The sequence below is a fragment of the Prionailurus bengalensis genome, chromosome B2 (genome assembly GCF_016509475.1).
Source record: "Prionailurus bengalensis isolate Pbe53 chromosome B2, Fcat_Pben_1.1_paternal_pri, whole genome shotgun sequence".
In the NCBI taxonomy this organism is placed as follows: domain Eukaryota; kingdom Metazoa; phylum Chordata; class Mammalia; order Carnivora; family Felidae; genus Prionailurus; species Prionailurus bengalensis.
In genome coordinates this window covers 129,353,648-129,381,116 of record NC_057349.1, presented here as the reverse complement: position 1 = coordinate 129,381,116, position 27,469 = coordinate 129,353,648, and the positions used below count along the sequence as shown (strand labels likewise).

The window sequence follows — 27,469 nt, the reverse complement described above, 5'->3', positions numbered from 1 at the left end:
AGAAAAGAAAAAAAGTCGTTTGAAAATTTGAAAAAGTGAATACTCTGTAGTAGGCCAAAATAAAGTGATGGAAGTAAAATAGAATTTGAAAAAACTTACCTAACAGCAAAAAATATAGTAATAAAAATTAAATAAAAATATTTTTAATAGAAATTGAAAGTAAAAATGAAGTTTTTCTCTTTCTGTATTCAAGAAAAAGAAAAGAATTGTAAAAGAGAAAAAGGAAAAAAAAAGAAAGAAAATTGAATAGATGAACCTGCTCACAGATTGAAGTAGGACTAAAATTGCTTCGTTTGCCCCTAGAAGCCAATCTAGCTCTTTATAGTCCATAAATTAAGTAGGCAGTGAGACTTGTGTTCTTGAAGAGTGATGTTGGCCCAGTTGAGTGGGACTTAGTGTAACAGCTCCGCTCTCCACTAGATGGCGCTGCTAGCCTACCGGGGTGGATTGTTGCGAGGCTGGTAGGTGCATATGTGCATGTGCGGGGGCAGTGAAAATGGCGCCACCAGCTACCCAGTCTGTTCTCCCGGATCAGCAATCGCGCACCCGTCCTCCGTCTTCAGCTCTCGTCCACTCCCCAGTTCTTCACTCTCTGTGACCAGGCCCCAGGTGGCATCTCTCTCCCAAGCCTTGTCTCAGATGCGGCCGTTTTCCCTGGCCCCCTACTTCTGAGGGATTGAGGCTTTGACCCGTTCCGCCCCACTGCAGGAGGGTCTCACCAAGCAATGGCTGAATGAGCAATGGCCGAATATCGGCTGTACACAGGTACACCCACTGGACCCTGTTGTTGCCAGTGCCCCGAGACTGCGGCCAGGTGCCAGCCCATCCCAGAAGATGTTCGCGACACTGTGTAGCAGCAGCATCTCAGAGATTAATGGAAAATCACAACACATATCTGGCACCAGAATTCACCCTTAACAACCTTGCCCCAGCACCAGTGAATGTGGCCACCTTCTGGGGTCTTCTGGGACCAGGTGGCTTCAACAGTCTCTACCAAATGTCCTTCCAGCAGTGGAACTCCTTTTCCCCGTGTGGCCCGGACCCCACTCTGTTCCTGGGGATTCGCCCTTCCCACCAGAGCACCGCCAGGTATGGAGCTGCGGAGTTGCAGCCTTTGCGCTCCCCTTGTTTACAGTCTTAATGGAATTTAAACCCTCTCCTTTCTCCTTTCTCCTTTCTCCCTTTTTAGTTTAGTCCCTGCGGCTGTTTCCAGTTTTCCACTTTCTCTCCAGCTGCTTTTGGGGAAGGGTGATTTTCCCATATTCTCCCCCCACTCCCCTGTCTCCGTCCTCTCTCTGCCCACAAAAGCAGTTCCCTACCTTTCAGGTTTTCTTGCTCCCCAAGTTCAGCTCTCTACGCCGCGTACCTGCTGAATTCTGTGGTTCAGGTTGTGCAGATTGCTGTGTTAATCCTCCAATCAGTTTTCTAGGTGTGTAGGATGGTTCAGTGTTGATCTGGTTGTATTTCATGGATGCGAGACACACAGAAAACTTCCATGCTGTCCTGCCATCTTGGCTCCTCCTGAGCATTCTTTTACAAGGGTTTTTTTTTTTTTTTTTTTTTGGACATATATTCCCTTCTCTTAAATAAATACTTAGGAGTGGAATTTGTTCATAGGCTGTATGCATGTTTACTTTTTAAAGAAATTTCCAAAGTGTTCTCCAAAGTGGTTGTGCCATTTTAACACAAAGCACTCTTAGGCTTTTCTTGTGTTGAAACAGAAATTGTGAGCACAGAGAGGCATCCAGTCTGGTTACTTTTATGCTATTAGAACTCAAGAGGATATTTTCTGTACTATTTAGAGAAACAAAATTAAGCAAGTAGAATTGCAACAAGAAATGGATGTTATTATTTACACGTTATTCTTTCCCTTTGCAAACATATATATATATGTACACACACACACACACACACACACACACACACACACATATGATCTCTGAAAAGTTGCAGAGACCCTGCCAGTTTAAGAACAAGAGTCAATAATAGTCTTTTGCTCACTTCTGCTTCCAATGAGAAGGAAAAACCAGGGGGCTCAGAACCTGTAAAGGGAGTTTGTTCTTGAGTCTCCTTTAATATGGAAAGAATGGAGAACAAAGGCACTAAGTACTGAACTGAATTTGAGGAGAGGGAGAACTCTGTGGTATTTCTTTGTTCAGTGCTTATACGTGTGTGTTCACGTTGCATCTATTTCTTTCCTATAGTCTTTTGAAGCATTGAGCGTTACATCTTAAATTTTCCACTTTGTCTTTTAGGCCAAAGAAGCCCTAGAAAATACTGAAGTTCCCGTTGGCTGTCTCATGGTCTACAACAATGAAGTTGTGGGGAAGGGACGAAATGAAGTTAATCAAACCAAAAACGTATGTCAATTGAATAGTATAATTGCAAACATCCAGGTAAAGGTAGGAGTGCCCTGAACTTCATCACAGTTGGTGAGAAGATGGGTCTGTGTAGAGACTTGTAGGTATCAATGGAAGGGTAGTTTCTCTTAACATTTCTTTTTTTGAATGCCTTTTTTTTCTGATTATGAAAGTAATACATGTTGGTTTTTTAAATTTGGGAAAATTCAGAAAAAGTTAATGGAGCAGTAGAATCTTTGCAGTTAATTTTCTATGTCATGGAGTTTTACTTTAACACTTGAGTGAAACTCAAGAGGGGGTTTTATTACATTGGAGCGTCAATACTAAAGAAATGACTCTAATCTCCATCTTAAGCAAATCTAATATATAGAAATTCCACTTTACAAAACATCAATTTAACTCATATCACATTTTTTAGTACCTTGAAATAATGTATTCCTCCTGGTAAATTAAACAATCACCTTCAGTTTATATCTTTGGAGGTATAAAAGCACTGTATAAAGGAAACTGTGTATTAGAGAATTCATGGGATAAAGTCTACCACCTGCTGTCTCTAAACCTACATGTACACTTTAATAGCTTGTGTGCCTTTATATTATTGTGCTTAGGTTGAGGAGTTCATGAATTGAGTCAATACTTCTTGATATCACAACAGTGTGTCATAATTTTATGATTAAAACAAAAAAAAATTTTAAATGTTTTTATTTATTTTTGAGACAGAGAGAGACAGAGCCTGAGCAGGGGAGGGGCAGAGAGAGAGGGAGACACAGAATCTGAAGCAGGCTCCAGGCTCTGAGCTGTCAGCACAGAGCCTGATGCGGGGCTCGAACTCATGGACTGTGAGATCATGACCTGAGCTGAAGTTGGACGCTTAACCGACTGAGCCACCCAGGTGCCCCTGTCATAATTTTATGACGACAAGAAGTACTAGCTGGACTCATGGACAGGTTATAACCATAACATCACTCACACAGACTTTGATCTTATGATTTGATCTTGGGAGTTAGAGAACAAGCTGATGTTGGTAATGGTGCTGTGGGAAATTTAAAGTTTATCCATCATATCTATAAAAAAATAAAATAAAACAAAAAGAGCACATGCAAACTAGGAACCCAGATTCATCAAAGCAATTATTATGTGGCTATCAAAACATTTGTGCGAGAAGTAATAAGCATAATATAGCAATTAGTGAATATACAGATACTTGTCTGGGAGTAGAATTCTGTATTTTAAATGATTGTCCTATCTCCCTAATTACATTTTGTGGTTCAGTATGGTATCTTTACATGAGAACTTTGAATGCCCTAACATCATCCATCTATCCCTCCGATGACCTGGGTTTCTTCCGTATCTTGAAATTAGCCTGCATTTATTTGGTATTCGGTGTCCTATAGAAGATTACCCTATAAAGCAGCATAGAAAAACTCTTGACCCCCAATGAGGAGACCCGAGTCCTACTTTTGGCTCTGATACTACCACCACACCTTTCACTGCCATCACCTCTTCCAGCGGTGTGTTTTCTACTTGTCCTGACTTAGCTTCTGGCTCTGCACACTAACAGAGAGGTTGATTGCAGTGATTCAGTTTAACGGTTGCTTACAGAGAATTCTGGGGAGACTTGATTCAGTAATTCTGAACTTGATTAAAAAAAATTTTTTTTTAATGTTTATTTTTGACAGAGAGAGAGAGAGAGAGAGAGAGAGAGAGAGAGAGAGAGAGCATGAGTTGGGGAGGGGCAGAGAGAGAGGGAGACACAGAATCCGAAGCAGGCTCCAGGCTCTGAGCTGTCAGCACAGAGCCCGATGCGGAGCTCGAACTCACAAACCATGAGATCATGACCTGAGCCGAAGTCGGGCACTCAACCAGTTGAGCCACCCAGGCACCCCTGAATTTGATTTTTGAAAAAACACTGGAGTTGGGGAAACTTTTTAAGCTCCCCAGTTAGGTCTGGTATGCAGGCAGGTTTGGGAACCAGTTCTCTAAAATACCTTACACTCTGAGTTCATAATTCTGGACCAGCATAGCTTCCACTTGCCTCCAGCTTCCACGGCACCTTGGGCCACTGTGCCACCATTTTCCACACCCTCCTCTGTGTCACAGGTTAGCAACTGTTTGCCTCACCAGATTTTATACTTGTTGAGGACAGACTCTTTAACCTCACATAGGATTTAGCACAATGACTTGTTCTTAGCAATCAGCGTAAGTTTATTGACAAGTGTGATCATCTTGAATGTTATTAATAATTACTGCATAGCACAGTACATATATACCGTGCAACATCTGCTTCATGTAATTCAGTGTTTTATGAGGTTTACATGCCAGCATACGTTGTTTTACACATGGTGGACCCAAGGCTTAGAGAAGTTATGTAACTTGCCCAAGGCCACATAATGAGTGAGGCCAGTCAGGATTCAGAGTTAAGTATGGGTATTTCCAAATGCTGTGTGAATTCCCCTGCATTCTCCTACCACCCATGAGGTATCCAAGACTCATACCAAATCTCTGGTTTTCTCTAGAGTCTGCCAGAATATTAAATCTCATCCCAAAGAAAAAAGAAGTGATGACATTCCAGTAAACTAAATATGGATTTGCTTAGAGTTAGGTGAGGGATGGCCTTGAAAATATCTGAAATTGGAGCACGTGCTTGTGAAGACTTCAGGCTTCCCCTGGAGTATTCACAAACCCTGGACTCTTTTTTTGTTTTGTTTTGTTTTGAGACTTCTATTCTCCGCGGCATTTAATTGAAAGAGCGTCCCCTGAAGTTTTTAGGTACTTAAATAGAAATATAGCATAAATCACATGGCATCTCAGATTCGCTGTCTTGCGTTGGTGAAGCTATGGTACTTGAACCGGGGAATACATTGTCAACTGCTAAGAGTGTCCCTGAAACCCTTACTCATTAAAATATTGGCAGAAACATTAGGCCCATTGTGGGTACTTATTTTTGAGTGTTTGTAAAACACAGTTATGTGTTGATGCAAGCACCTCTCTTTTTCCAGGCTACTCGACATGCAGAAATGGTGGCCATCGATCAGGCCCTAGACTGGTGCCACCAAAGTGGCAAGAGTCCTTCTGAAGTATTTGAACACACCGTGCTGTATGTCACTGTGGAGCCGTGTATTATGTGTGCAGCTGCTCTCCGCCTGATGAGTATCCTTTGACTTTGTGAGTTCCTGTCTTGGGCCCTTCCTATAAACTTGAAAATGGCCAGACACATAACCTGCTTTCTAATATGTGAAAGCAGACTTAAGAAACAAGTTATAAAATATTGTGCCCCTTGGCCAAAAAATATTTAGGAAAGATTTTTAAATAACAAAATTACTTCATTTTATGTCAATAGACGTAAAACTGTTAACCAAATGAACTAGAGAAAGAAACTAAGAGCTAACAAACTGCTGTGGGAGGATAAATCACAAATTAAAGTAGATTATAAAAGTGTGTGCAGAGAAAGATCTGAAGAATATGCACCTTTGGATAATAGATTATAGGTGATCTAAATTTTTTCTTTCTGTTTATATGTTTTTGTTTATTTTTGCCATGAGTACCTGTTACAATGTATGAAACGTATTAAGTCAGAGTAAATACCAGGTAAAAAAACACATCACTTATGATACTATAATTATAAATAAATGGGGAATGAAAAACTCTTTGAATTGTGTCTTTCATAGTAAGCAACACAAATACTGAGTGTAGCAAGTTTGTCTCTAAGATCTTTAAAAAATTATTTGCTAGTTCAAAAACTTAATTTCATACATGCACATTTTTATGTACTTATTTTGCTATGTATGTGTGAAAAAATTCATCACTTTAAAAATAACAGAGGGTTTTGAGTATGATAACATGTATGTACAGTCTTTACTTTGTAAAAGGGGAGTTAGAGTCCCCTTACTTACTTAGCCCCCGCTTACTAGAGTCCCCTTACTTAGCCCCTCTCCCCAAGCTGCCTTATGGCGCGGCTCAGCCTTAGTCTGTTTTATATTGGGGCACATGTTGCATTTTATTTGGGGAAAGAATAGGGAACAATCCCATTTTTATGTATTTATTTATTTTTATTATTTAAAAAAATTTTTAACATTTATTAATTTTTGAGAGACAGAGCAGAGCATGAGTGGGGGAGGGGCAGAGAGAGAGGGAGACACAGAATCCAAGGCAGGCTCCAGGCTCCGAGCTGTCAGCACAGAGCCTGATGTGGGGCCGGAACGCACGGAGTGTGAGATCATGACCTGAGCCGAAGTCGGATGCTCAACTGACTGAGCCACCCAGGTGCCACCAACAATCCTATTTTTAAAAGGTGCAAATCCCTGGATTAAATTCCTACTTCCTTTCTGGCTCCAGTTCCCTAATGATTCACAGAAAGTAGGTTAGGAAAGACTAGAGAGAATACCAAACTGTGAATATTTAGTAACCATGTATTCGGTTTTTATTATTTGCAGTTGTGAGATGTTAGTTTCTAAATCCTTTAGACCTCTTTCTTTTGTGTAACTGGATTGTCTGATTTTTAAGACTAAGCCTACGCTTGACTTTTTAAAAGTAGCCTGAACTTCCCTCTCCCGGCTGGCTGGTATAAACCTACCCTGGTCTTGTCACTGTACACACTTGAACTGCACATTGGCTTCGGGACCTTAATTCTTTCCCATAAATTCCGCTGGTGGTATACGGCTGTCAGAACGAACGATTTGGTGGTTGTGGCTCTGTTCTAAATATTGCCTCTGCTGATTTACCAAATACTGGGAGACCATTTCAGGTAATATGACCTGCTAATGTTTCCTCTTTCTTTCTCATTCCTTTGATTTCTGTAAGGGCTTGGGAATTGTGCAAGTGTGGTCAGTATACCAAAGAGCCATGCTAGGACCAGGCAGACTCTGGGACCACTAGTCAAGTTCATTTATGCCTCAGTATAAGATGACAGGTAATCATTTCCAGGTAAGTGCTTGGCTCTCTTAATTAACAGAACCTTTCCAGAAGGAAAGTCCCCAACCTTCCAGGGTGTCTCTCCTGACAGTCTTTACCAACACCTTCAGGGATGTTTGGAGACATGGTCACTGTTGGCATTTTCACTCAGTGCGTGTCCCCAGCTCTGTGCTGTACCGAGTTTAGGAGAAGCTTGGACTCTGTCAGTAACAGTACATGCTATTTACAGTGCACACACAATATTTTTGCACTTAGCCAATCATTTTGCTTTATCACTATGTACTATTTTTGGTGTGTAGCAATTAATACCTGTGTTTTCATTATTTGTTCCCCCTGCCTTTTCAGTACTGAAATTTCCCCCAGGCCCTAGGATCCACATTGTTTTTGTTTTCCCTTAAAAATTCTACTTTCCCTTTAATCTTGCCACCTCTCCCCAAGTTTTTATGTTTAAGGCTATGAGCAGTGGGAATTTGTATTTCCGAGTTTGGCCTGTAGATACATATCGTTTTTCATAAACCGGTGTGATTTTTTTTTTTTTTCTCCAAAGTTAATCCTGAAGTATTATGTTTTAAAATGAAAAGTATTTAACAAAGGCTTGACATGGTGGGCAGTTAACTTCAAAGACCTCAGATATTCTTACAAGACCTCAGATATTCTTAGGAGAATACCAAGTACCTGTGAAGGGCTAAATTTGGCTGAATCCCACTGAGAACAAGTTTTGGAAAACATTCTATTTTGAGTTTTTCCAGCTGAACATTAGCTTTCCTAACGACTTCTGTATATTTGAGAATAGATAACTTTTAACATCACATCGGAAAATAAATTATAATTGAACAACAGAGAATAAATAATACTATCAGCTTGACCGTTAAAAAGATCTTCAGGGTGCCTGGGTGGCTCAGTTTCAGCTCAGGTCATGACCTCATGGCCCGTGAGTTCAAGCTCCGCATGGGGTGAGCTCGAGTCCCACATCGGGGGAGCTCGTGCCCTGCTTTGGGGGAGCACAGGCCCCACTTCGGGTGAGCATGAGCACAGCTTCTCTCTCTCTCTCTGCCCTCGCTCACTTGCATCCTCTCTCTCTCTCTCTCTCTCTCTCTCTCTCTCAAATAAATAAATAAAATAAAAAATAATGTGCAAAGTGATTTGAATTTTCCCAATCGCTTCTGTTAGTAGCTCAGATTTTATTTACATAACTCTTTGCAAGTAAATTGCTGACCCTGTACTTCATTTATGAAAAAGATCTAAAGAATTTCTCAAAGCTCCTGGGCAGAACAAGGATGAGCCCTTGGATATCAGACATAGGTAGAAAATTTCTCTCCAACACGTCAGTGACGCTGAGTGCCCAAACAGTCCTCTCTTACACGTCTCTGCACAGAGTTGATCTCTCTGAACCAAAGAATAAGATCATAGTGTGTGTACTTGGACTAATTGGTCCCAGTGAAAGGAATGACCAGTATTTGAAGCCCTATCTCCAGGTCTGATGCCAAATTATGTTGTTTTTGTTTTTAAGTGTTTGAAATTCTAAAGAAACATCGACACCCTAGGCTTCTGGATCCTGTGTTTTCTTCCTTTATTTGGTTGGTTCAGGTAGGGGGGCAGGTGTGGGAGGTGGGATACTGTTTTTGTATTGCAGAATCATTGATCCTTTAATGCTATATTATAAGCTGAATTAAGCTCATAGAGGAGACCTACAGAACTATTCTTTTCAGAGAAGATAGTGATTGTTTATAATACGTACCTGCTCCATTTTTAAAAGTTTATTTTAATAAGAATGTGTGCTTTTTATTAAAGTCACAATTTATTGCTATAATGAATAGTTGAAAATATTGTCTTGGTATCTTAGAGTGATGCAATTTCCTTCTCCATCTGTAACTCAGTGAGTCTCATCCCAGACTGCATATTGTAGAGCTTTTTAAGTGTGCCTGTGGGAGGTCCCTGCCCCAGACCAACTGTATAAGGTGAGAGGGTGGAGGAGGTGGAATATTCGTATTTTCTTAAGAGAGTTCCCAGTCGATTCCACTGAGCAGCCAAGGTGGAGGACCACTGCTTTGACCTCACAGGAGGGGAGAGTGCTTTGTGCTTGTTTGGTGCTCATGAGAACATGAGGAGAGGTGGGAGCTCTGAGGAGCACAAACAGTGTAGCGTGAGGAGAATGGGACTGACCCACCATGGTTAGAATGGTCTGAGAAGGTTGTGAGAACAGAGAAGCCAAAGGAGGAGAGAGGTCTAAAATGAAGCGAGAATGGTCAGTAGTCTCCACCATTGCAGAGAGTTGAGGACAATGGAAAGGAAACCAGTGTTTTGGTCAGTAGGGGCCCTTGGGAGATCTGGGAGCACAAGCCAGCATGGATGAGATTGAAGAGGAAATAAGAGCCACACAAGTGACGGCCAGGAGTCTGTGGGAGCAGCAGGGTAGTCAGTCTCAGGGAGCAGCAGGGTAGTAGCAGGGTAGTAGCTTGCTTGAGGGGCAGGGTCAAAGGAAGGTTATTGGGATATTTTTCCCCCCAGCTTTACTGGGATGTAATTGACATATAACATTGTGTAAAGTTTAAGGTGTACAGTGAGATGATTTGTTAGACGTATAGATTGTGAAATGTTTACCACAATAAAGTTAGTTAACACACCATTCACCTCACATAATTACAATTTTGTTGTTATGGTCAGAACATTTAAGCTCTATTCTCTTCACAGCTTTTAAGTACACAATACAGTGTTGTTAACTATAGTCACTGTGCTGTTCCTTAGATCCTCACCTTATAGAACTTACCTTATAGTTGAAAGTTTGTACCCTTTGCACTGTCTCTTCATTCTCCACAACCCCCACCCCTCCACCCCTGGCAACTACCATTCTACTCGTTGCTTCTATAATTAGAATGTTCTCTCTCTCTCTCTCTCTGTATATATATGTGTGTGTGTGTGTGTGTGTGTATACACGCACATATATAATATATAATAAATATGTAATATGTATATTTTAATACATATGCAATAGAATATTATTCAGCCGTAAAAAAAAGAAGGAAATCCTGCCATTTAGGACAACATGAATGGACCTTGAGGGCATTATGCCAAGTGAAAGAAATCAAACAGAGAAAGACAAATACTATATGATCTTTTTTTTTTTTTAAGTTTATTTATTTATTTTGAGAGAGAGAGGGTGTGTGTGTACAAGTAGGAGGGGCAGAGAGAGAGGGAGAGAGGGAATCCCACACAGGCTCTATATTGTCTGCACAGAGCCCAACGAAGGGCTTGAATTCACAAACCATGAGATCATGACCTGAGACAAAGTCAAGAGTTGGACGCTTAACCCAGGTGCCCCTGACGATCCTTCTTATATGTGCAATCTAAAAACATTAAACTCGTAAAGGTTTTCTTCTGATGGGGAAGGTTTATTCAGGCTTCATAGGTCCAGGTAAGAGCTGACTGAAGGCAGAAGGGAAAAGGAGGTTCATTCTGAGCAGCAGACCATGCTCGCCAGGCCCTTGGGCTGGCACTCACTAGCTGCTTCCCCTCCAGCGGCTGCTTCTGGGTATGCCTCCATGGAGTCTCTGTTCATTTTTTCATTTCGTGCATCTTAGAAGGATGCAGCATATCGAGTTCAAACTCGGGTAACACACCTTCAAAGCCCTGTATATTTTGACCTCATTTTCTCTCTTGAATTTCTTTACCTATAGGCCCCCTACCCCCCATTAGTTGGATTCCTCCCACAACCCAAGCTCATTATTACTCTTTCCCTGAAATGCTGTGTTCAGCCTCTTTAAATAATTGCTGTCTTTAAGGCAAGTTCAAGTTTCATCCTCATGTAGTGTTTTATACATAATGTCACTCCTTACCATTATCGTAATTTCTTATTCTTTCACTTAATCGATCTTTTCTCTCTAGTTAGATACCAAAGATAGATCCAGTTAAATCCTTTTGAAAACATCCACTACAGTAAAGATCAACACTTTTTTTTTTCCTGTAAAGAGCCTAATAGTAAATATGTTAGCCTTTGTGAGCCACTCACGTCTGTGTCACATCTCCTCCTCCTCCTCCTCCTCCTCCTCCTCCTCCTTCTTCCTCTTCTTCTTTTTTAAATTTTTTACAACCCTTTAAAAATATAAAAATCATACTTAGTTGATCATTTTTAGCTGCGGACTACCAACTGTAGCTCTATAGCATCAAACGCTTAATGGGCCAACAGTGAATAAGGGTCGAAAAACATAGCAGATGCTTAAATTCTTATGATGTGTCAGGTATTTAACAGGTGTTATTTTATGTAATCTTATTTACTCTTCATGAAACCCTTCTGAGGTAAGTGCTGTAATTACCTACACTGTACGCATGAGGCAGCTGAGGCACAGTACCCAAGATCACATAGCTGGTAACTTCAATAGTAGTTGATTGAGAAATAATAGTTGACTGGAGCGCGGTTTGAGTCTGTACTCGATTCTCTTGGAAATGTACTTCCTTACCTGCATCACTGCTGTCCCCCAATTGCTGTTTGTATGGGATGCAGGCCACAGTTTCATTGGGCGATATTCATCCTCAATCTTCTCATTTCAACAGTGCATTCCTGGATATCGGGCCGAGGAAGCAGTGGAAATGTTGAAGACCTTCTACAAACAGGAAAATCCAAATGGTCAGTTTTCCCTTTGCTGTACATGATGTAACCTCACTTAAGACAAAGCTGTGTGAACAGAGTCTGACATGGGCCCTCCTCTTCATTTTCTCTCTCTCTCTTTTTTTTTTTTGCTATTCTTTTCACAGCACCAAAATCAAAAGTTCGGAAAAAGGAATGTCCGAAACCTTGAACTTGTTCTGAGGGAAGGCTGATGCCCCTTGACGACATTCTTGGACTGAAAGTTGTTGACATCATTGAATCATATGTTCATATGTGCCCTCAACCCCTGGGAAAATTATCTCCCATTATTTGCTGTGTTCAGGGAACAAATTAGCACTTTTTAAAAGTCTGACAGTTGTAGACAATGGTTAGCTTTTCCATAAGCTTAAAGAACATTGTAAGAAGGGGATAAAAATAAAGATTGAAATTTTAGAAATTAGTAAGCAGTGCATGCTCTTCCTGCCAAAATCATTGTGCCTGGGCCAGGAAAGTCCTGAGTTTCAGTGAATGTGTATCCAGACCCAGTTACCTGGCATGTGTCCGGACTGGAGTGTGCCACACTGTGGACACCTGCTTTCGGCCTGGCTTTTCAGAATCGGGTCCTTCATTCTTTGCAGCTACTGTGTCCTCCCAGGGTGTTGAGGGCCCGTGACTTTCTACACTTGATCTTAGCCAAAAGGCCAAGAGGCGATGAGGGCCCGTGACTTTCTTGGAATTTGTCTATGAATTGTATACATATAGATTATGATTGTGTGTGCCTCAGAACTGATTTCTTTTTGCTTTTATAAAGCAGTTCGAGAAAATGCATACTTTTAAAAACAAGTACGTGTCATTTTTAAATTATAGCATATTGCTATAATAAAACCTTACTTACACCTTCTTTGAAGATGAAGATGAATATTTTCTTAAAAGATAAAAGCAGAAATGAGACAATTCCTTCTTTATTAGCAAACAGCTACACTATGCCAAGCTCCATTTGTTCATCAAATCAGTGAGCAAAACGATGAATCCTGCCCTCATGGAGCTGATATTCTAGCAGGGGGAGACAGATAATACGCCTGATAGATTATACAGTACGTTAGAGGGTCTTAAGGGTCATGGCAACAAGAAGAGAACAGGGGATGGGTGTGCCATTTGGTGTTGGGACTGCTGGTTGCATGATTAAATAGAATGGCTTTATTTACTCTGAAATCAAATTGTTATTTCTTTTTATAAAAGTCCAGACTTAGAATTTAAAACCTAAAATTGAAAAATGGGCACACAACCCTGGGAAGGGTCTCCCCAGCCGGAAGTCCCAGACACTCAATACTTTCTGACTGCACTAAGGGTTGGCGCCCATGGAAAAACAGCTCTGTAGAACCACACTGGGGTGCTCTGCGTCTGCCCAGAAGGGGGCCTCACTGTTCCACCAGAAGCCCAGCTCCAGGCTCCTGTTGCATTTCTTCAGTGGATTCATTTCCTTGATGCAAAGCATCTGTATTTGTTGGTTCTGCCATTTGAGTGATGTCTGACTTGTTTGTTTTGAATTACATTACAGGCTGGAATGTAATTGTGGTGAAAGTATTTTTATATTGCTGAGAGTAGCAGCTAATCACAGTTACATGCTTCAGAAGATTTATAATTGCTTGGTTTTGTACGTGTGTGTTTTTAACTGCATTTGAGAAATTTGATGGAGAAGAATAGGCATGATTTTTAAATTTATAATAATGTTACATGTAACTTCTCTTCAATTTCACCTACTTTAAAAATTATCTTCTCATTAAACTTTAGTGCTTTGACTAGTTGATTCCTTTTTGCAGTTGGTCATGGTTCATTTCTGGCTTCTTATGCTTTTCTGCAAGCAGACTTGATTGCACTTACTGTCTTCATATCATTGTTTTCTCAGGGATTATTTGTAGACAAAAAACCTGGAATCTTTCCTCTGGTACCAGTAAGTACCAGTAAGTCTGGCTATCAAGTAGGTTCTTGGTAAATATTTGTTAAATAACTTTATTGATTGAAATTTGGAGAAAAATGAATAATAAGGGGAATATCTAGGATAAAAAGTCAAATCTAAAACTAGTATATGGGTATCTTAACTTACAGATAGTTAATACTGAAAGTCCCAAGAAAGTAATAAAATGGGACCAGGAAGAATAGAAAAGACTCACCAATATATGTATATTTTGTCTCTACTGTGTTTTGGAGAATGGTTATTTCCTAATTCCTAAGCATGGCTGGAAATTTTAATTTTGGTTATAACCTTTTTGATTCTGTCTCCAGTGATGGCCTTATAGAAAAATCTTTCCTATGTTTTTGGTCTTAGGCATTGTTCCCTCTAGTGCTTTTCGGGAAGCAATCATTTTAGATGGCACATTGCGGGTTGGAGGTCAGCACCTCCAGTGCTGATATAGGAACATTGTGAGGTCATGGACATTGAGACTATGGGATTCTGATGGCAGTTTCAAACTGGTGGAGAGTTGTGGATATATGATGATGTAATGCTGCCTCCTGAGTTCCACATCTCCAGCTACTTAGACATGGCTTAAAATATTGGGATGGTCCAGTTCAAAAGATTGAATCCAATTGATTGACATTAGTGCCTGTCCAAAAGACTAGCTGAGAGACTTGTTCTGTGCATGGGATGATTCTGGAAGTTGTAGGATATGAGAAGGTTTTAGAACCAAGGCCCTGTTTGGAGGAATTAGTAGGAAATGATTGCATCTAAGTTGCTAGAGTAGCCAGTGTTTGCTGGTCTTTGCAATGGACTCGGCGGAGAACGGATGGTGTGTAATGCTTTGGCAAGCTTCAATCACTGATAAAAAATTATGTTAAAATATCTTTCCACTTTCTTGTTACTTGGCACAAGCATCTCTTCCTGTGTTGCATTTGGAATATTATGGAGGGAAAACAGATAGCCAAGAATGCCAACTTAGGCGTAGGCAAGAACTGTTAATTTTTCTTTAAGTTTTCTATTTGCAAATAATCTCAAACTTACCAACTAATAATTTAACAATTTATACCTTTAGCTTTATCATTGGCTGTATTTATTCTCACTCTTTCCCAATCTATTTATCTATCTATATATATGTATGTATGAATCTATATAATTGTTCTTCTGAGCCATTTGGTAGAAAGTTACATCACACATCATGACCCTTTGCCCTGAAATGTTTCTGTATTTCCTAAGCATAGGATATTCTCTTATATAATCATAGTATAGTTATTGGCTTCAGCATATTTAACATTAATACAATACTTTTTTTTTTTTTAATTTACATCCAAGTTAGTTAGCATATAGTGCAATAATGCTTTCAGGAGTAGATTCCAGTGATTCATCCCTTATGTCTAACACTCAGTGCTCATCCCAACCAGTGTCTTCCTTAATGTCCCTTAACCATTTAGCCCAGCCCCCCACCCACAACCCCTCCAGTAACCCTCAGTTTGTTCTCTATACTTAAAAGTCTCTTATGTTTTGTCCCCCTCCCTGTTTTTATATTATTTTTGCTTCTCTTCCCTTATGTTCATCTGTTTTGTATCTTAAATTCCACATATGAGTGAAGTTATACGATACTTGTCTTTCTCTAATTTCGCTTAGCATAATGCCTTCTAGTTCCATCCATGTTGTTGCAAATGGCAAGATTTCATTCTTTCTGATTGCTGAGTAATACTCCATTGTATGTATGTGTGTATGTGTATATAACACATCTTATTTATCCATTCATCTGTTGATAGACATTTGGGCCCTTTCCATACTTTGACTATTGTTGATAGCACTGCTATAAACATTGGGGTGTATGTGCCTCTTCAGAACAGCATACCTGTATCCCTTGGATAAGTACCTAGCAGTGCAATTGCTGGGTCATAGGATAGTTCTAATTTTTAATATTAATATAATACTTTTATCTAATATACTGTTTGTATTCTAATATTGTCAGTTGACCCCATAGTGTCCTTTAGAGAATTTTCCCCATCTCTCCTGCCATATTGGAAGATTCTAGGGTCAGATATCTTATTTAATTGTCATGTATCTTCAGCTTATTTGAATCTAGAACACTTCCATGGCTTCTCTTGGCCTTTTATGACACTGACATTTTAAAAATCATTCTGCCCTGCCCCTATCAACTTTTCTCTTAAAAAAAATTTTTTTTTAAATGTTTATTTATTTACTTTTGAGAGACAGAGAGGGAGCACAAGCTGGGGAGGGACAGAGAGAGAAGGATATACAGAATCCTTAGCAGGGTCCAAGCTCCAAGCTCCAGCACAGAACCTGATGAGGGGCTCGAACCCACAGACTGTGAGATCATGACCTGAGCTGAAATCGGACGCTTAACCAACTGACCCACCCAGGCGCCCTTTCTCTTTTTTTAATGATGGTGTTTTCTCATGATTGGGTTCAGGTTATGTGTTTTAGGTGATGTTATATTCTCAGAATATCACATCTGAAGACACCCAAAGGCCATGAAGTCCTCACTGGTGATGTTAATTTTGGTCACCTGGATAGTTTTGATTACCTGATTTCTACACTATATAATAATTTTTTTCCTCCCTTGCAATGAATAATAAGTCCAAGGAAAGAAACTTAAATTTTTTTTTATGTTTATTTTTGAGAGAGAGAGAGAGAGAGACAGAGCGTGAGTGGGTGAGGGGCAGAGAAAGGGAGATACAGAATCCAAAGTAGGCTCCAAGCTCTGAGCTTCCAGCACAGAGCCTGACACGGAGCTCGAACCCATGAAATGTGAGATCATGACCTGAGAGAAGTTGGGCACTTAACCGACTGAGCCACCCAGGTGCCCTGAGAAACTTAAATTTGTAAAAGAAAATGCATTTGACATTAGTGGAAAGAAGGAGATGAAATCAGTGATCTCAATTGCAAAGCAGCTGTTAGGTTATTTGATTGCAATCTTTCTTTTTTATTATGTCTGCTGAAATTCACAAAATTCTTTTTGTAATAAGAATGTTTTATTATTTTTTAAAGCTTTATTTATTTATTTATTTATTTATTTATTTATACCCAACGTGGGGCTTGAACTCATGACTCCAAGATCAAGAGTCACATGCTCTGACTGAGCCAACTAAGCACCCCAAGAATATTTTAAATGAGGACATCTTACTAAAAATTAAAAGGAAGCCTCAAATAAATAACTTCTTTCTCTCCTGATCTCAGTAAAACTAATACTTAGATCCATTTAATTGTATCTGATAAGAGAGATTTCTGGAAAAACAGGTCTGAGATGTTTCTGGTTTCAGGGATTACCTGTAGTGATCCAATAGGATGTATAATCTAGGTAGGTAGTCATTGGCCATAAAAGCAGAATTCTCTTGGGTTTCCATAGAGACATCTAGACTTAAAATGTTTTAAGCACTGCTGCTTTTAAAATGGGTGTCGGTAAAAATAGCAAAAAACCAAGGCTCTTAAAAAAATCATTAAAAAAATTTTAAAGTAGTAAAGTTCCTGGTTAAAAATCCACGTGGAAGCCAAAGCTTGTCCTCAGTCATTCTGCATCAACTGGCCTTGAATAGCCTTGGGGAAAAGAGGCATCAAGAACTGGTTTATCTGCCTTTTGGCAAAGGAGTGAGACTACACTGACTTCTAGAAAGACAACTGCCAACTATTTTCTTATTCCGTAAATTGTTAATTGTGTGTGGTGAAGAAAGGGGTGATGGGTGATGTTATTTTTATGGATAAGACTGGCATTAAGTTCTGGTGAAAGTTTGACATCTTTTGGATCTTATGTTTTTTCAGGTTGAGCTAATAAAAACAGGCTCCTGGGATTGTTTCACACCTTATTTTTAAGTGAATATTGAGCTAAACACCACTTGTTGATGATTATTAGGGAGATTTGTTGTGTGGTTGAAGAAGCATGAACTTATGAGTCTAGAACAGGAGTCAGCAAAATATGGCTCGTGGGTCAAGCCCAACCTGCTGCCTCTTTTGGTACCACTAACAAGTTAAAAATGGTTTTATGTTTTAAAATGGTTGGGGGGGGGGGATCAAAAGAAGAATGTAGTGACCTGTGAACATCGTATGAAATTCAAATTTTAGTGTCCACAAATTAAGTTTTATTAGAACACAGTCATGCCGTTTTGTTTTCGTGTTGTTTGAAGCTGCCTCTGTGCTACATTGCAGAGCTGAGTGATGGTGACAGACACCTATGGCTCCCAAAGCCTAAAGCATTTAAATATGTCTGGCTCTTTAGGAAAATGTTTGCTACCCCTGGTCTAGAGGATATAAAATGTTGAGGTTCATTCTCTAAGGTGCTTGTTACAGTTCTCTGACATTGGAACTGAATAATGTGGCTCATTGTGTAGTGGTGGTTAATTGCTTTAGTACCATTTTTTAAAAATTATTCATTTATTTTTTAATTTACATCCAAGTTAGCATGTAGTGCAACAATGATTTCAGGAGTAGGTTCCTTAATGCCCTTTACACATTTAGCCCACCCACCCTCCCACAATCCCTCCAGCAACCCTCAGTTTGTTCTCTGTACTTAAGAGTCTCTTATAGTTTGTCTCCCTCCCTGTTTTTATATTATTTTTGCTTCTCTTCCCTTATGTTCATCTGTTCTGTGTCTTAAAGTCCTCATATGAGTGAAGTCATATGATACTTGTCTTTCTCTGACTAATTTCGCTTAACATAATACCCTCTAGTTCCAACAATCTTGCAAGTGGCAAGATTTCATTCTTTTTGATTGCCAAGTAATACTCCATTGCATATATATACCACATCTTCTTTATCCATTTATCCATCAGTGCAAATTTGGGTTCTTTCCATACTTTGGCTATTGTTAATAGTGCCGCTATAAATATTGGGGTGCGTGTGCCCCTTCAAAACAGCATTCCTGTGTCCTGTGGGTCATAGGGTAGTTCTATTTTCAATTTTTTGAGGAACCTCCATACTGTTTTCCAGAGTGGCTGCACCAGTTTGCGTTCCCACCAGCAGTGCGAAAGAGATCCTCTTTCTCTGCATCCTTGCCAAGATCTGTTGTTGTCTGAGTTGTTAACATTAGCCATTCTGACAGGTGTGAGGTAGTATCTCATTGTGGTTTTGATTTGTATTTCCCTGGTGATGAGTGATGTGGAGTATTTTTCCATGTGTCGGTTGGCCATCTGGATGTCTTCTTTGGAGAAGTGTCTGTTCATGTCTTTTGCTCAGTTCTTCACTGGAATATTTGTTTTTTGGATGTTGAGTTTGATAAGTTCTTTACAGATTTTGGATACTAACCCTTTATCTGATATGTCATTTGGAAATACCTTCTACCATTCTGTTGGTTGCTTTTTAGTTTTGCTGATTGTTTCCTTCGCTGTGCAGAAGCTTTTTATTTTGATGAGGTCCTAATAGTTCATTTTTGCTTTTGTTTCCCTTTCCTCTGGAGATGTGTTGAGTAAGAAGTTGCTGTGGCCAAGGTCAAAGAAGTTTTTGCCTGCTTTCTCCTTGAGGATTTTGATGGCTTCTTGTCTTACGTTTAGGTTTTTCATCCATTTTGAGGTGTTTTTGTGTATGGTGTAAGAAAGTTAGTACCATGATTTTTTGAAAAAGTCTGTTTATAAATATGAAAGAGAAATCCAAGATCCTAAAATACTTACTCTAATTTATGATATTTTGTGTGTGTGTGTGTGTGTTTATTTATTTTTAGTTAGAGGAAGTGCAAATGGAGCAGGGGCAGAGAGGGAGAGAGAGAATCCCAGGCAGGTTCCACACTATCAGTGTGGAGTCCGACGTGGGACTGGAACTCATGAGCCGTGAGATCATGAACTAAGCAGAAGTCTAACACTTAACTGACTGAGCCACCCAGGCGCCCTTGACTTAGAATATTTTGTTTCCTTACATATACTTTAAGAGAATGGCAAGGAGAAAAGACAATTTATCAATTTTGTGGGGTAAGAATATATATTTTATTTATGATTGTCATATTAAAAATATCACCAAATACTTATTTATAAAAAGTTACTCTAATGGCAGAATTGGACCCTTTTAAGTATTTATTTTTGAGAGAAAGAGAGCTCAAGTGGGACGAGAAGGCAGAAAGAGAGAGAGAGAGAGAGAGAGAGAGAGAGAGACTCTCAAGCAGACTCTGCACTGTCAGCACAGAGCCTGATGCAGGGCTTGATCTCACAAACTGTGAGATCATGACCTGAGCTGAAGCCAAGAATCGGATGCTTGAGCCACCCAGGCAACCCCGGACCTTTTAAAAAAACCAAGACTCAAATAGAAACTATCTTCATACCGTTCCCATCACTGTGCCTTCCCCGGTTTTCTCTGTAACAGGCTTGGTAACCCTTTGGTACCAGAATTACATACACTGAGTTTGAAGAAAAGACAAAAAATAAACACTTAATAGGAATTTTGGTTTTTTACTCACCATTGAGCTCAGGACAAAGCCTTTCATGTAACAGACAAATACTATGTGTAAATTCTACGTTGCATAGGAAAGCAGGATTTGGAGGAGACGTGGAGAAGGAGGAGAGGCTGGGCCCAGAGAGGCTGGTGGGGTTTGGAAAGTAGGTGGGAGGGTGAGGGGCAGGATATGCAGTGTTAGAATAGAAGATGACAATCATGTGAAGACACAGGGAAGGGATGCTTGGGCCGAGTTATTATGAGTAAGATCTACTTTCCTCTGAGAAGGGGGTAATTTTTCCTTTCTTTTTGATGTGTGATTTCATACCTGTTCCCGGAGTATGTGTGTTTTGGGGTGGGGCATTGCCGGCGACAAACGTCTTGACACTATGGTCACTGAGGTAAGGAGACAAATTACATCACTAGGCCAGATTTGAGCTAGGGGGACGGAGTGTGTCAATAATAGAAGCTAATATTCACTTAGAACTTGCCAGGTTCTATTCATCTGTTCCCTTATTAATCCTTGTAACAACCCTCTGAGTCAGTACTGTTATCATCTCTACTTTACATCAAGGAAACTGAGGCACAGGGATATTATGTAACTTGCCCAGGGTCACAGAGTACTAAGTGATGATGTCAGTTGGAATGGATTAGGTTATGCCAAGGTAATACCCCTCAGGGTTTTAGTGCCTTAGAACAAAGTTTTAATTCTTTTATGCTTCACTTGTCTGTCTCCAGTCAGGCCAGGGGTCTAGGTTATACTGTACCATCTGGAATGTGGTTGAACACCCTCAGTCACTGTGGTGGGAGAGAAGATAGTGAATAATGCTCTATGTCTTCAGTCAGGGCTTTGCCAACTTGATGCACATATGAATGACCCAAGGAACTCGTTAAATGCACATTATTATTCAGGAGGTCTGGGCTGGCATTTCTAGCAAGCCCCCAGGTGATTCCTACACTGCGGGACCTGGGACCACTCTTGAGTAAGGAGTCTGACTGGCTTTTGCCCAGAAGTGACACGTCATTTCTGCTGACGTAAGGCACATAGCTATGCCTAATGTCAAGGTGGCAGGAGATGTAATCTACCAGCTACCTCAGGAGGAGGAGAATTGAAATATTTGTGAATAATCTCAGCAAAGAGCAGAAAATGTGAAGCCAGGACTTGATTTCAGATAGGCTGTCCCCAGAGTGTGTGCTCCTAGTCATCATACCGTATGTCCTAGATGTTGGTCCCCTCTCTACCGAGAAAGGACAGCATGATGGCACCTGCCATACTTGGTGGCCACCAGTCAGAGTAGCCCTTGAGACCGATCAGTTGCAGTTGACTCGTGTGACACCGATGCTGGGTGTCCCAGGCAGCTTAGTGTCAAAGGCAGCAGTTGTCAACATGATGTTGCAACTCTGAAAATGTTTTAATTCGTTTTTTTCTTAATAATTTGCTGACGTCTATGAATTATTTCTTTTTGTTCAAAGCATACCTTAGTGCAGAATCAAGCCTTTCCCTCTTAACTCTCTCATCGAATATTCTGCCATGCTTTCTTGTTTTGGACAAGGGGTGTGGTTAAAGCCAGCATTCAGGGAATTGTGCATGATCCTGGAAACGCCCATGGGTGTGTGTCTGCACATGCACACCATTCATCATGTATGTTTGCCGGAAAGCACTGGAGTGGCCGCCCTGGAAGTGTCCTAGGCTTGTGGTCAGCATAACAAACACACTCCCAGATGGTGGTGGCTCAGAAGCAGCTTCTTTGCGACTACGTCCTGTCCGCCTAACTGGGAACTTCTGATGGATCATAAACAATTGAGAACTGGAGGAGTGAGTGGTAGATTCCAGGCTTACGCTGGCGTCTCTAAAAGGAGCACAGTGGACTGGGTTATGCACTTCCTCTGACCTTCCAGCGCCCACTCTTGTTCCTACCACAGCCTCCTTTGCTTTCGGTTCCTAGGCTGAAGTATAGACAAACAATTCAGAAACATCGGTTTAGGGGTGCCTGGGTGTCTCAGTTGGTTAAGCGTTGGACTCTTGGTTTCATCTCAGGTCATGATCTCACGGTTCATGAGATCAAGCCCCGTGTCAGGCTCTGTGCTGACAGCATAAAGCCTGCTTGAGATTCTCCCTGTCTCTCTGCCCCTTTCCTGCTTATGCACACATGCACTCTAAACAAACAAATAAGATCGGTTTAAGCAAGACCTCTCTCCACCTTATGGAAAACCCAATCTGCAGATGATACTTGGAATGATATAAGATTGTTGTTCTTCCATTAAAAAAAAAAAAAAAATCTTCCCCCCAAAGAGAAACTGAAATAAAGGTACATTTCAGTTTTACATAATAATTACAGTTAAGATTTCAGAATTAACCCACTATGCTAGTTGCTTCAATCAGCAATTTAGTTAAACATGAGGGAGAAAATGGACCTTGACAGTTTTTCTTTTGGTAAAATCAGGCTTGCCATGTTGAAAACTGCTTGCACCCCTGTCCACCTGTTCTGTTGTTCATCTTGGGGAGAGCTGGATAAACCCATTTGTTCCTCCAGAGACACTTTTGTCATGTAATGGACGTAGTTCAATTAAAATACGCAGATGAATGCCAAGTTAATAATTAAGGGAAAATAGTAAAACAGAGTATTGCTATTTTTATTAACTACTTGGACTGGAACCCACAGTATGTTTTTTTTAGATTAATGGAACAATTGGAATTCTACTGCTTGTTGTAATCCTAATCCCAGAAAGTATTGCCGATGATCTTTCTCGGCTTTGCATACCCTTTGGAAAAAGCCTTATCACTCCACCAGTAAGCCTGACTCCACATGAAAGTGCTTTCAGCTTTTACTTTTTTGTTTTATTTTTTTTAGCTTTTAATCTAGCCTGTACTGGCATTGATAGAAAGTCATTTCTCTCAATGACATTTCTATATTGGAGGGCTAAATAAGTTAAGGATGTCAGCTGGGTTTTTATATGGTCAATGTCACCATCCTGATTCAAATGCTAAACAATTTCAGGAAAGATTAAATTTCTTCTTGACCTGAGAGAAATCCCATCTTCTTAGTGAGAAGCTATGCTGGCAGGAAGCCAAGGGGAACGCAGCTCGCTGCTTTGAAGGATCTTCTCCTTAGGTAAGCCCACTACACTGCGCTGTGTTCTTTTATCCTAAGCACATCTTATCTACTTCATAAGCCTCAAGCATTATTTTACTCTTCCCTTCAAAGTCCTGCATTCTCCATGAAATCTTTTCCAACTCCTCCAGCCCACAACGATCGTTTTCTTCAAACTCCTACTTAGTGTCACATAGTTTAATCTCAATTGGTCTCTAATTATAGTAATTAGATCATAAGCTCCTCCAGAGCGAGGATTTAGCCCAATGCTAGGCCCAGAGGCGGTTTCGTGATGGCTTTGCGGTTCTGGATGGTTTCCAGTCAGCAGGACAAACGGGCGAATTAGCGCTACCAAGAGAACGCTGTCTGGGCTTCCTGAACCGTACAGACCTCAGTCTACAGGCACTTTTGCCAGGGCCAGGGCTGTCACTGCCAGATAGCCCGGCAGCCAAGGGAAGCATGACTTTGAGCCCCTGTGTTTTCCTCCAGCTCATCTCTTCTCATTTGGAAACTTACGTTTTGGACGTGGGCTTTGCGATTTCCCATTTTCAGGTTTGAGAAATCAGGAAGCAGTAGAGGGGCAGAGGTAGAAATTTTGTATGTGCTTTGCTAGGACCTAACTTTCTTGTGGAGGCATAACAAATAAAAGAGAGGACACGTTGCATATTTCAGAGCAACTGAAATGCTGTGTGGAGATTGATTTATAGAACTTTCTTGCTAGATTAGTCCAGAAACTGGATTAATATTTTAATCATATTCCCTTGAGAGGAAAAAGCAGCTGGTGAAATTGTTGGAAGTGACATGCCAATCTGCAGAGAAACCGAGTGTGGTTTGGAGACCACCATGGAAATAGTAACTTCAGTCATTAAGTGGGGAATGAAAGGAAGAAAGAAACCAGATAAGTTTTCCAGGATCAAGAAGTTATTTTTATTATAAACTAACCTTAGGGAGACCATAAGATTTATTATTATTTTAACATTTACATTCAAATACTGATGGCTTTATCGTTTCACTGCTGATTACTCTTGGCAACAGCAGGGCTCAATGGGTGCGTAGAACATCCTTCATCTTTTTATTTTGCCGTTTGTGTATACAGGCTCCATTGTGCGGGCAAAGGGCAAAACACGGCAATGAGCACACGGTGGCACAATTCATGTCTTGATACAGGATTTCTCTTTCCCTGTGAACCTGACTTCCCAAGACCTGAATTCTAGGACTTGCTATGAATTCACTGGCATCCTGAAATCAAAAGGAAGAGGTCTTTTTCTTCTTTTGCTCCCTTGCAGACCTGGATAACACCAAATCTTTACAATGGTCTCTAGCTGGCACGAGCAACAAGCATCTGGCGTATAACGTGTTGGGCTCTGGGAAATGCAATCTACTGCTTGGGAACTGCCCTCAGATGGAAACTGATGTTTAGATTATTACTGGGAATTTGTTTGTGCTTCTGAATTCTGTGGGATTAAGGCTGGTGCTGTGATATTCTCATGTGTTCTGTTGACCCTTAGGTATTTCTTAAAAAGAGGGAAATGAGAGTCTCAGGGTTGAAATAATCAAACTTTGGAGGTGCTAAGTAAGGCTCTACTCCGATTATACTGGCAGACGGCCCAGGGTGCAGCTGCTGATGAAGAATCCCAGATTCCACCCGAAGGCCCAAATACCACCTCTTCTGTCTGGAACTGAGTCAGTAAAAGGAAATAGGGTAGGGCAGCATTTTGGACTGAAATTTCTCTGTGGGAGCAGCAGATTGAATTGATAATGGGAGAAAGTTTGTATTGTTAACTTTTATAAGGTGGCCCAGTAAATTTCATGAATTTTATAGGACTGGCATATTATTCGGCCCATATTTTCATCTGGTGCTCATTCTTCATCCTGCTTGGTTGGATAGCATAGCTGAGCAGGGTCCAAGATGAGAAGGAGAGGTGAGGCTGACTGACTGTGGCATTGGGGCTAATGTAAGTAATGTCCTGACCTGTTTCAGCCCCTTCTGGAGGGGCATTTATAGAAGAGGCATTTATAAAAGCCCAGAGGGGATGAAGTAGCCATCTCTTTTGACACCAGGAAAATATGGAGAAAGAGAAGGTAAGAGAAAGTATGGAGAAAGTAGCTCCATGAAGGAGAGAGTTCTCTCCCATTCTCCCTTCCTGATGAAGACAGCATCACTGTGGCTCTGATGATTAATTTTACCAGATTAGTAAGAGAAATAGAAAAAAAGGGAGGAATTTTGGTGTCTAAGGGAGGGCGAGTCACTTCTCTATTCATGCTATTCGTTAGTTAAGTGAAGAGCGTTGATGTGTGTCTGTGCTAATGGACAAAACTACACTGTGAAGTTAGAAGGCGCTTTGGAGTCTCATAAGAAGCTGGGGAAGATGGCCTGGAAGCAGCTGAGAAACACCGCTCTTGGCATTTGTCCGAACCCCGTGTCCTCTCTCTCATAAGTGACTTTTCCTCACATTGGAATGGAACATCTGAGATTCAGTTTTTGTTTTACACTGAGGTTGGATATGTGTTGTTCAATACCAAAGGGCTGTTTTGAATCAAGGCCTGGAAGCTCACCTCCCTTAGATAGTGTTCTGTATGGTCTAGCCTAGCTAGAAATGAAGCTGACAGAACACCTGCTCGTTTGTTAGACTAACCAGTAATGGCTAATATTCATTGAGTCTTATTGCATGCCGGGCACAGCTGTAAAGTCTTTGCACCTATTACGTGATCCTCGCAGCAAACTTCGGACGTTACTGTTCTTTTTTCCACGTAAGGAGTGAATTAATAGAGGTTCATAAGGTTTAATGTGCTCAAGATCACAGAGCTAGTCAGGGGCAGAAGCAGAGTTTAAACTCTGGTTTAAATTCCAAGTAGGAAAAGAACCAGAAGGATGGTGATTGTTGTTCCCAGCTCATCCCTTCACTGGAACAAAATACTAAAACTTGGGTTTATTCATGAGGCCAGCCTTTGGCATTTTTCGGTAGGTAGTGAATTTGCACGTCTTTTTCTACCTGTGTGTATGTGTTTGTTTTGTATTTAAAAAAATTTTTTTAACAAAGTGAATCTTCTCGAAGGAAAAGAACTGTTTTTCTTGTGAGAATAGATCCTAGGGTACTTATAAGATTAAAAAAATATAATTGGACCATTAGCTTTGTTCTTTACAAAAACTGGAAGTAAAATTGCATGATTTTGTAAAAAAATTTCAATGAGACACGTCCTGTGAAGGATCCACAGATGAACTGCCAATACCTTTGCATATTCTGTATTGTTTCTTCAAAATAATAGCACACGTTTTCACTACTGTTGTTATTATTGTCACCAGATATTGTGCTAAGTGATTTACATGTGTTTTCTCAAATTAATACGTATGTGATAGGTTTTGCCATCATATATCACGTACCTACTATCACAGCAATGCTCCATCACAAAAACCCACGAAAGCTCAGTGGCATACAAAAATAACTGTTTATTGTTTATACATCTAGAGTGATTGGCTAAACAGATCTGCCAATCTTGGTGCACTGGCTCGTGACCCATAGCGTTTGGCTGACTGAAGACTGATCCCGCCTGGCCCTGGCTCAGATGAATGGGGCAATGCAGCGCCTCCATTTGTCTCTTATCCTCCAGTGGGCTGGGCTGGGCATGTTCTGGTGGTAATTACAGAGCTGCAAGCTCTGAACAAGCCTGATTGCATAAATCCATTTCAACCTTCTGTCTGCAGTGCGTCTGTTAATATCTCATTGGTCAAAGCAAGTCATGTAGCTGAATGTAAGGATGCAGAATTCTGCACCCCATCCCTTGGAGGGGGGGAAGCACTGGAAAACATCATGGCAAAAGGCATGGGTATAGGCAGTGCTGCACAGTTGGGCCCATTTTTGCAATCAATCACATATTTAAAAAAAAAATTAATGTTTATTTATTTTTGAGAGAGAGAGAGAGAGACAGAGTATAAGTGAGGAAGGGGCAGAGAGAGAGGGGCACACAGAATCTGAAGCAGGGTCCCGGCTCTGAGCTGTCAGCACAGAGCCCAACGTGGGGCTCAAACCCTCAAACCACGAGATCATGACCTGAGCTGAAGTCAGATGCTCAACTGACTGAGCCACCCAGGTGCCCCCACATACTCTTTTTTAACAGACGAAGAACCTGAGACATGGGAAGTAAGTGGCTTACCTAGGGTCACATAGCTGTTAAATGACAGAGCTTG

General features: G+C 40.6%; 1 protein-coding gene across 2 annotated transcripts in view; it reads left to right on the top strand.

The window, feature by feature from the left end:
- Positions 1 to 26,977, top strand: part of ADAT2 (adenosine deaminase tRNA specific 2) — a 43,394-nt gene extending 16,417 nt beyond the window's left edge. The window contains exons 2-6 of one of the 2 annotated variants that reach the window (XM_043592497.1): positions 2,256 to 2,360; positions 5,360 to 5,510; positions 6,998 to 7,104; positions 11,820 to 11,892; positions 23,191 to 26,977. In XM_043592497.1, coding sequence (XP_043448432.1) covers positions 2,256 to 2,360; positions 5,360 to 5,510; positions 6,998 to 7,104; positions 11,820 to 11,892; positions 23,191 to 23,237 — 483 coding nt within the window. In that variant the 3' untranslated portion in view covers positions 23,238 to 26,977. Of the gene's footprint in view, positions 1 to 2,255; positions 2,361 to 5,359; positions 5,511 to 6,997; positions 7,105 to 11,819; positions 11,893 to 12,020; positions 13,661 to 23,190 lie in introns of those variants that run through there. The other variant, XM_043592498.1, reaches the window with a different exon arrangement.
- The last annotated feature ends 492 nt before the right edge of the window (positions 26,978 to 27,469 follow it).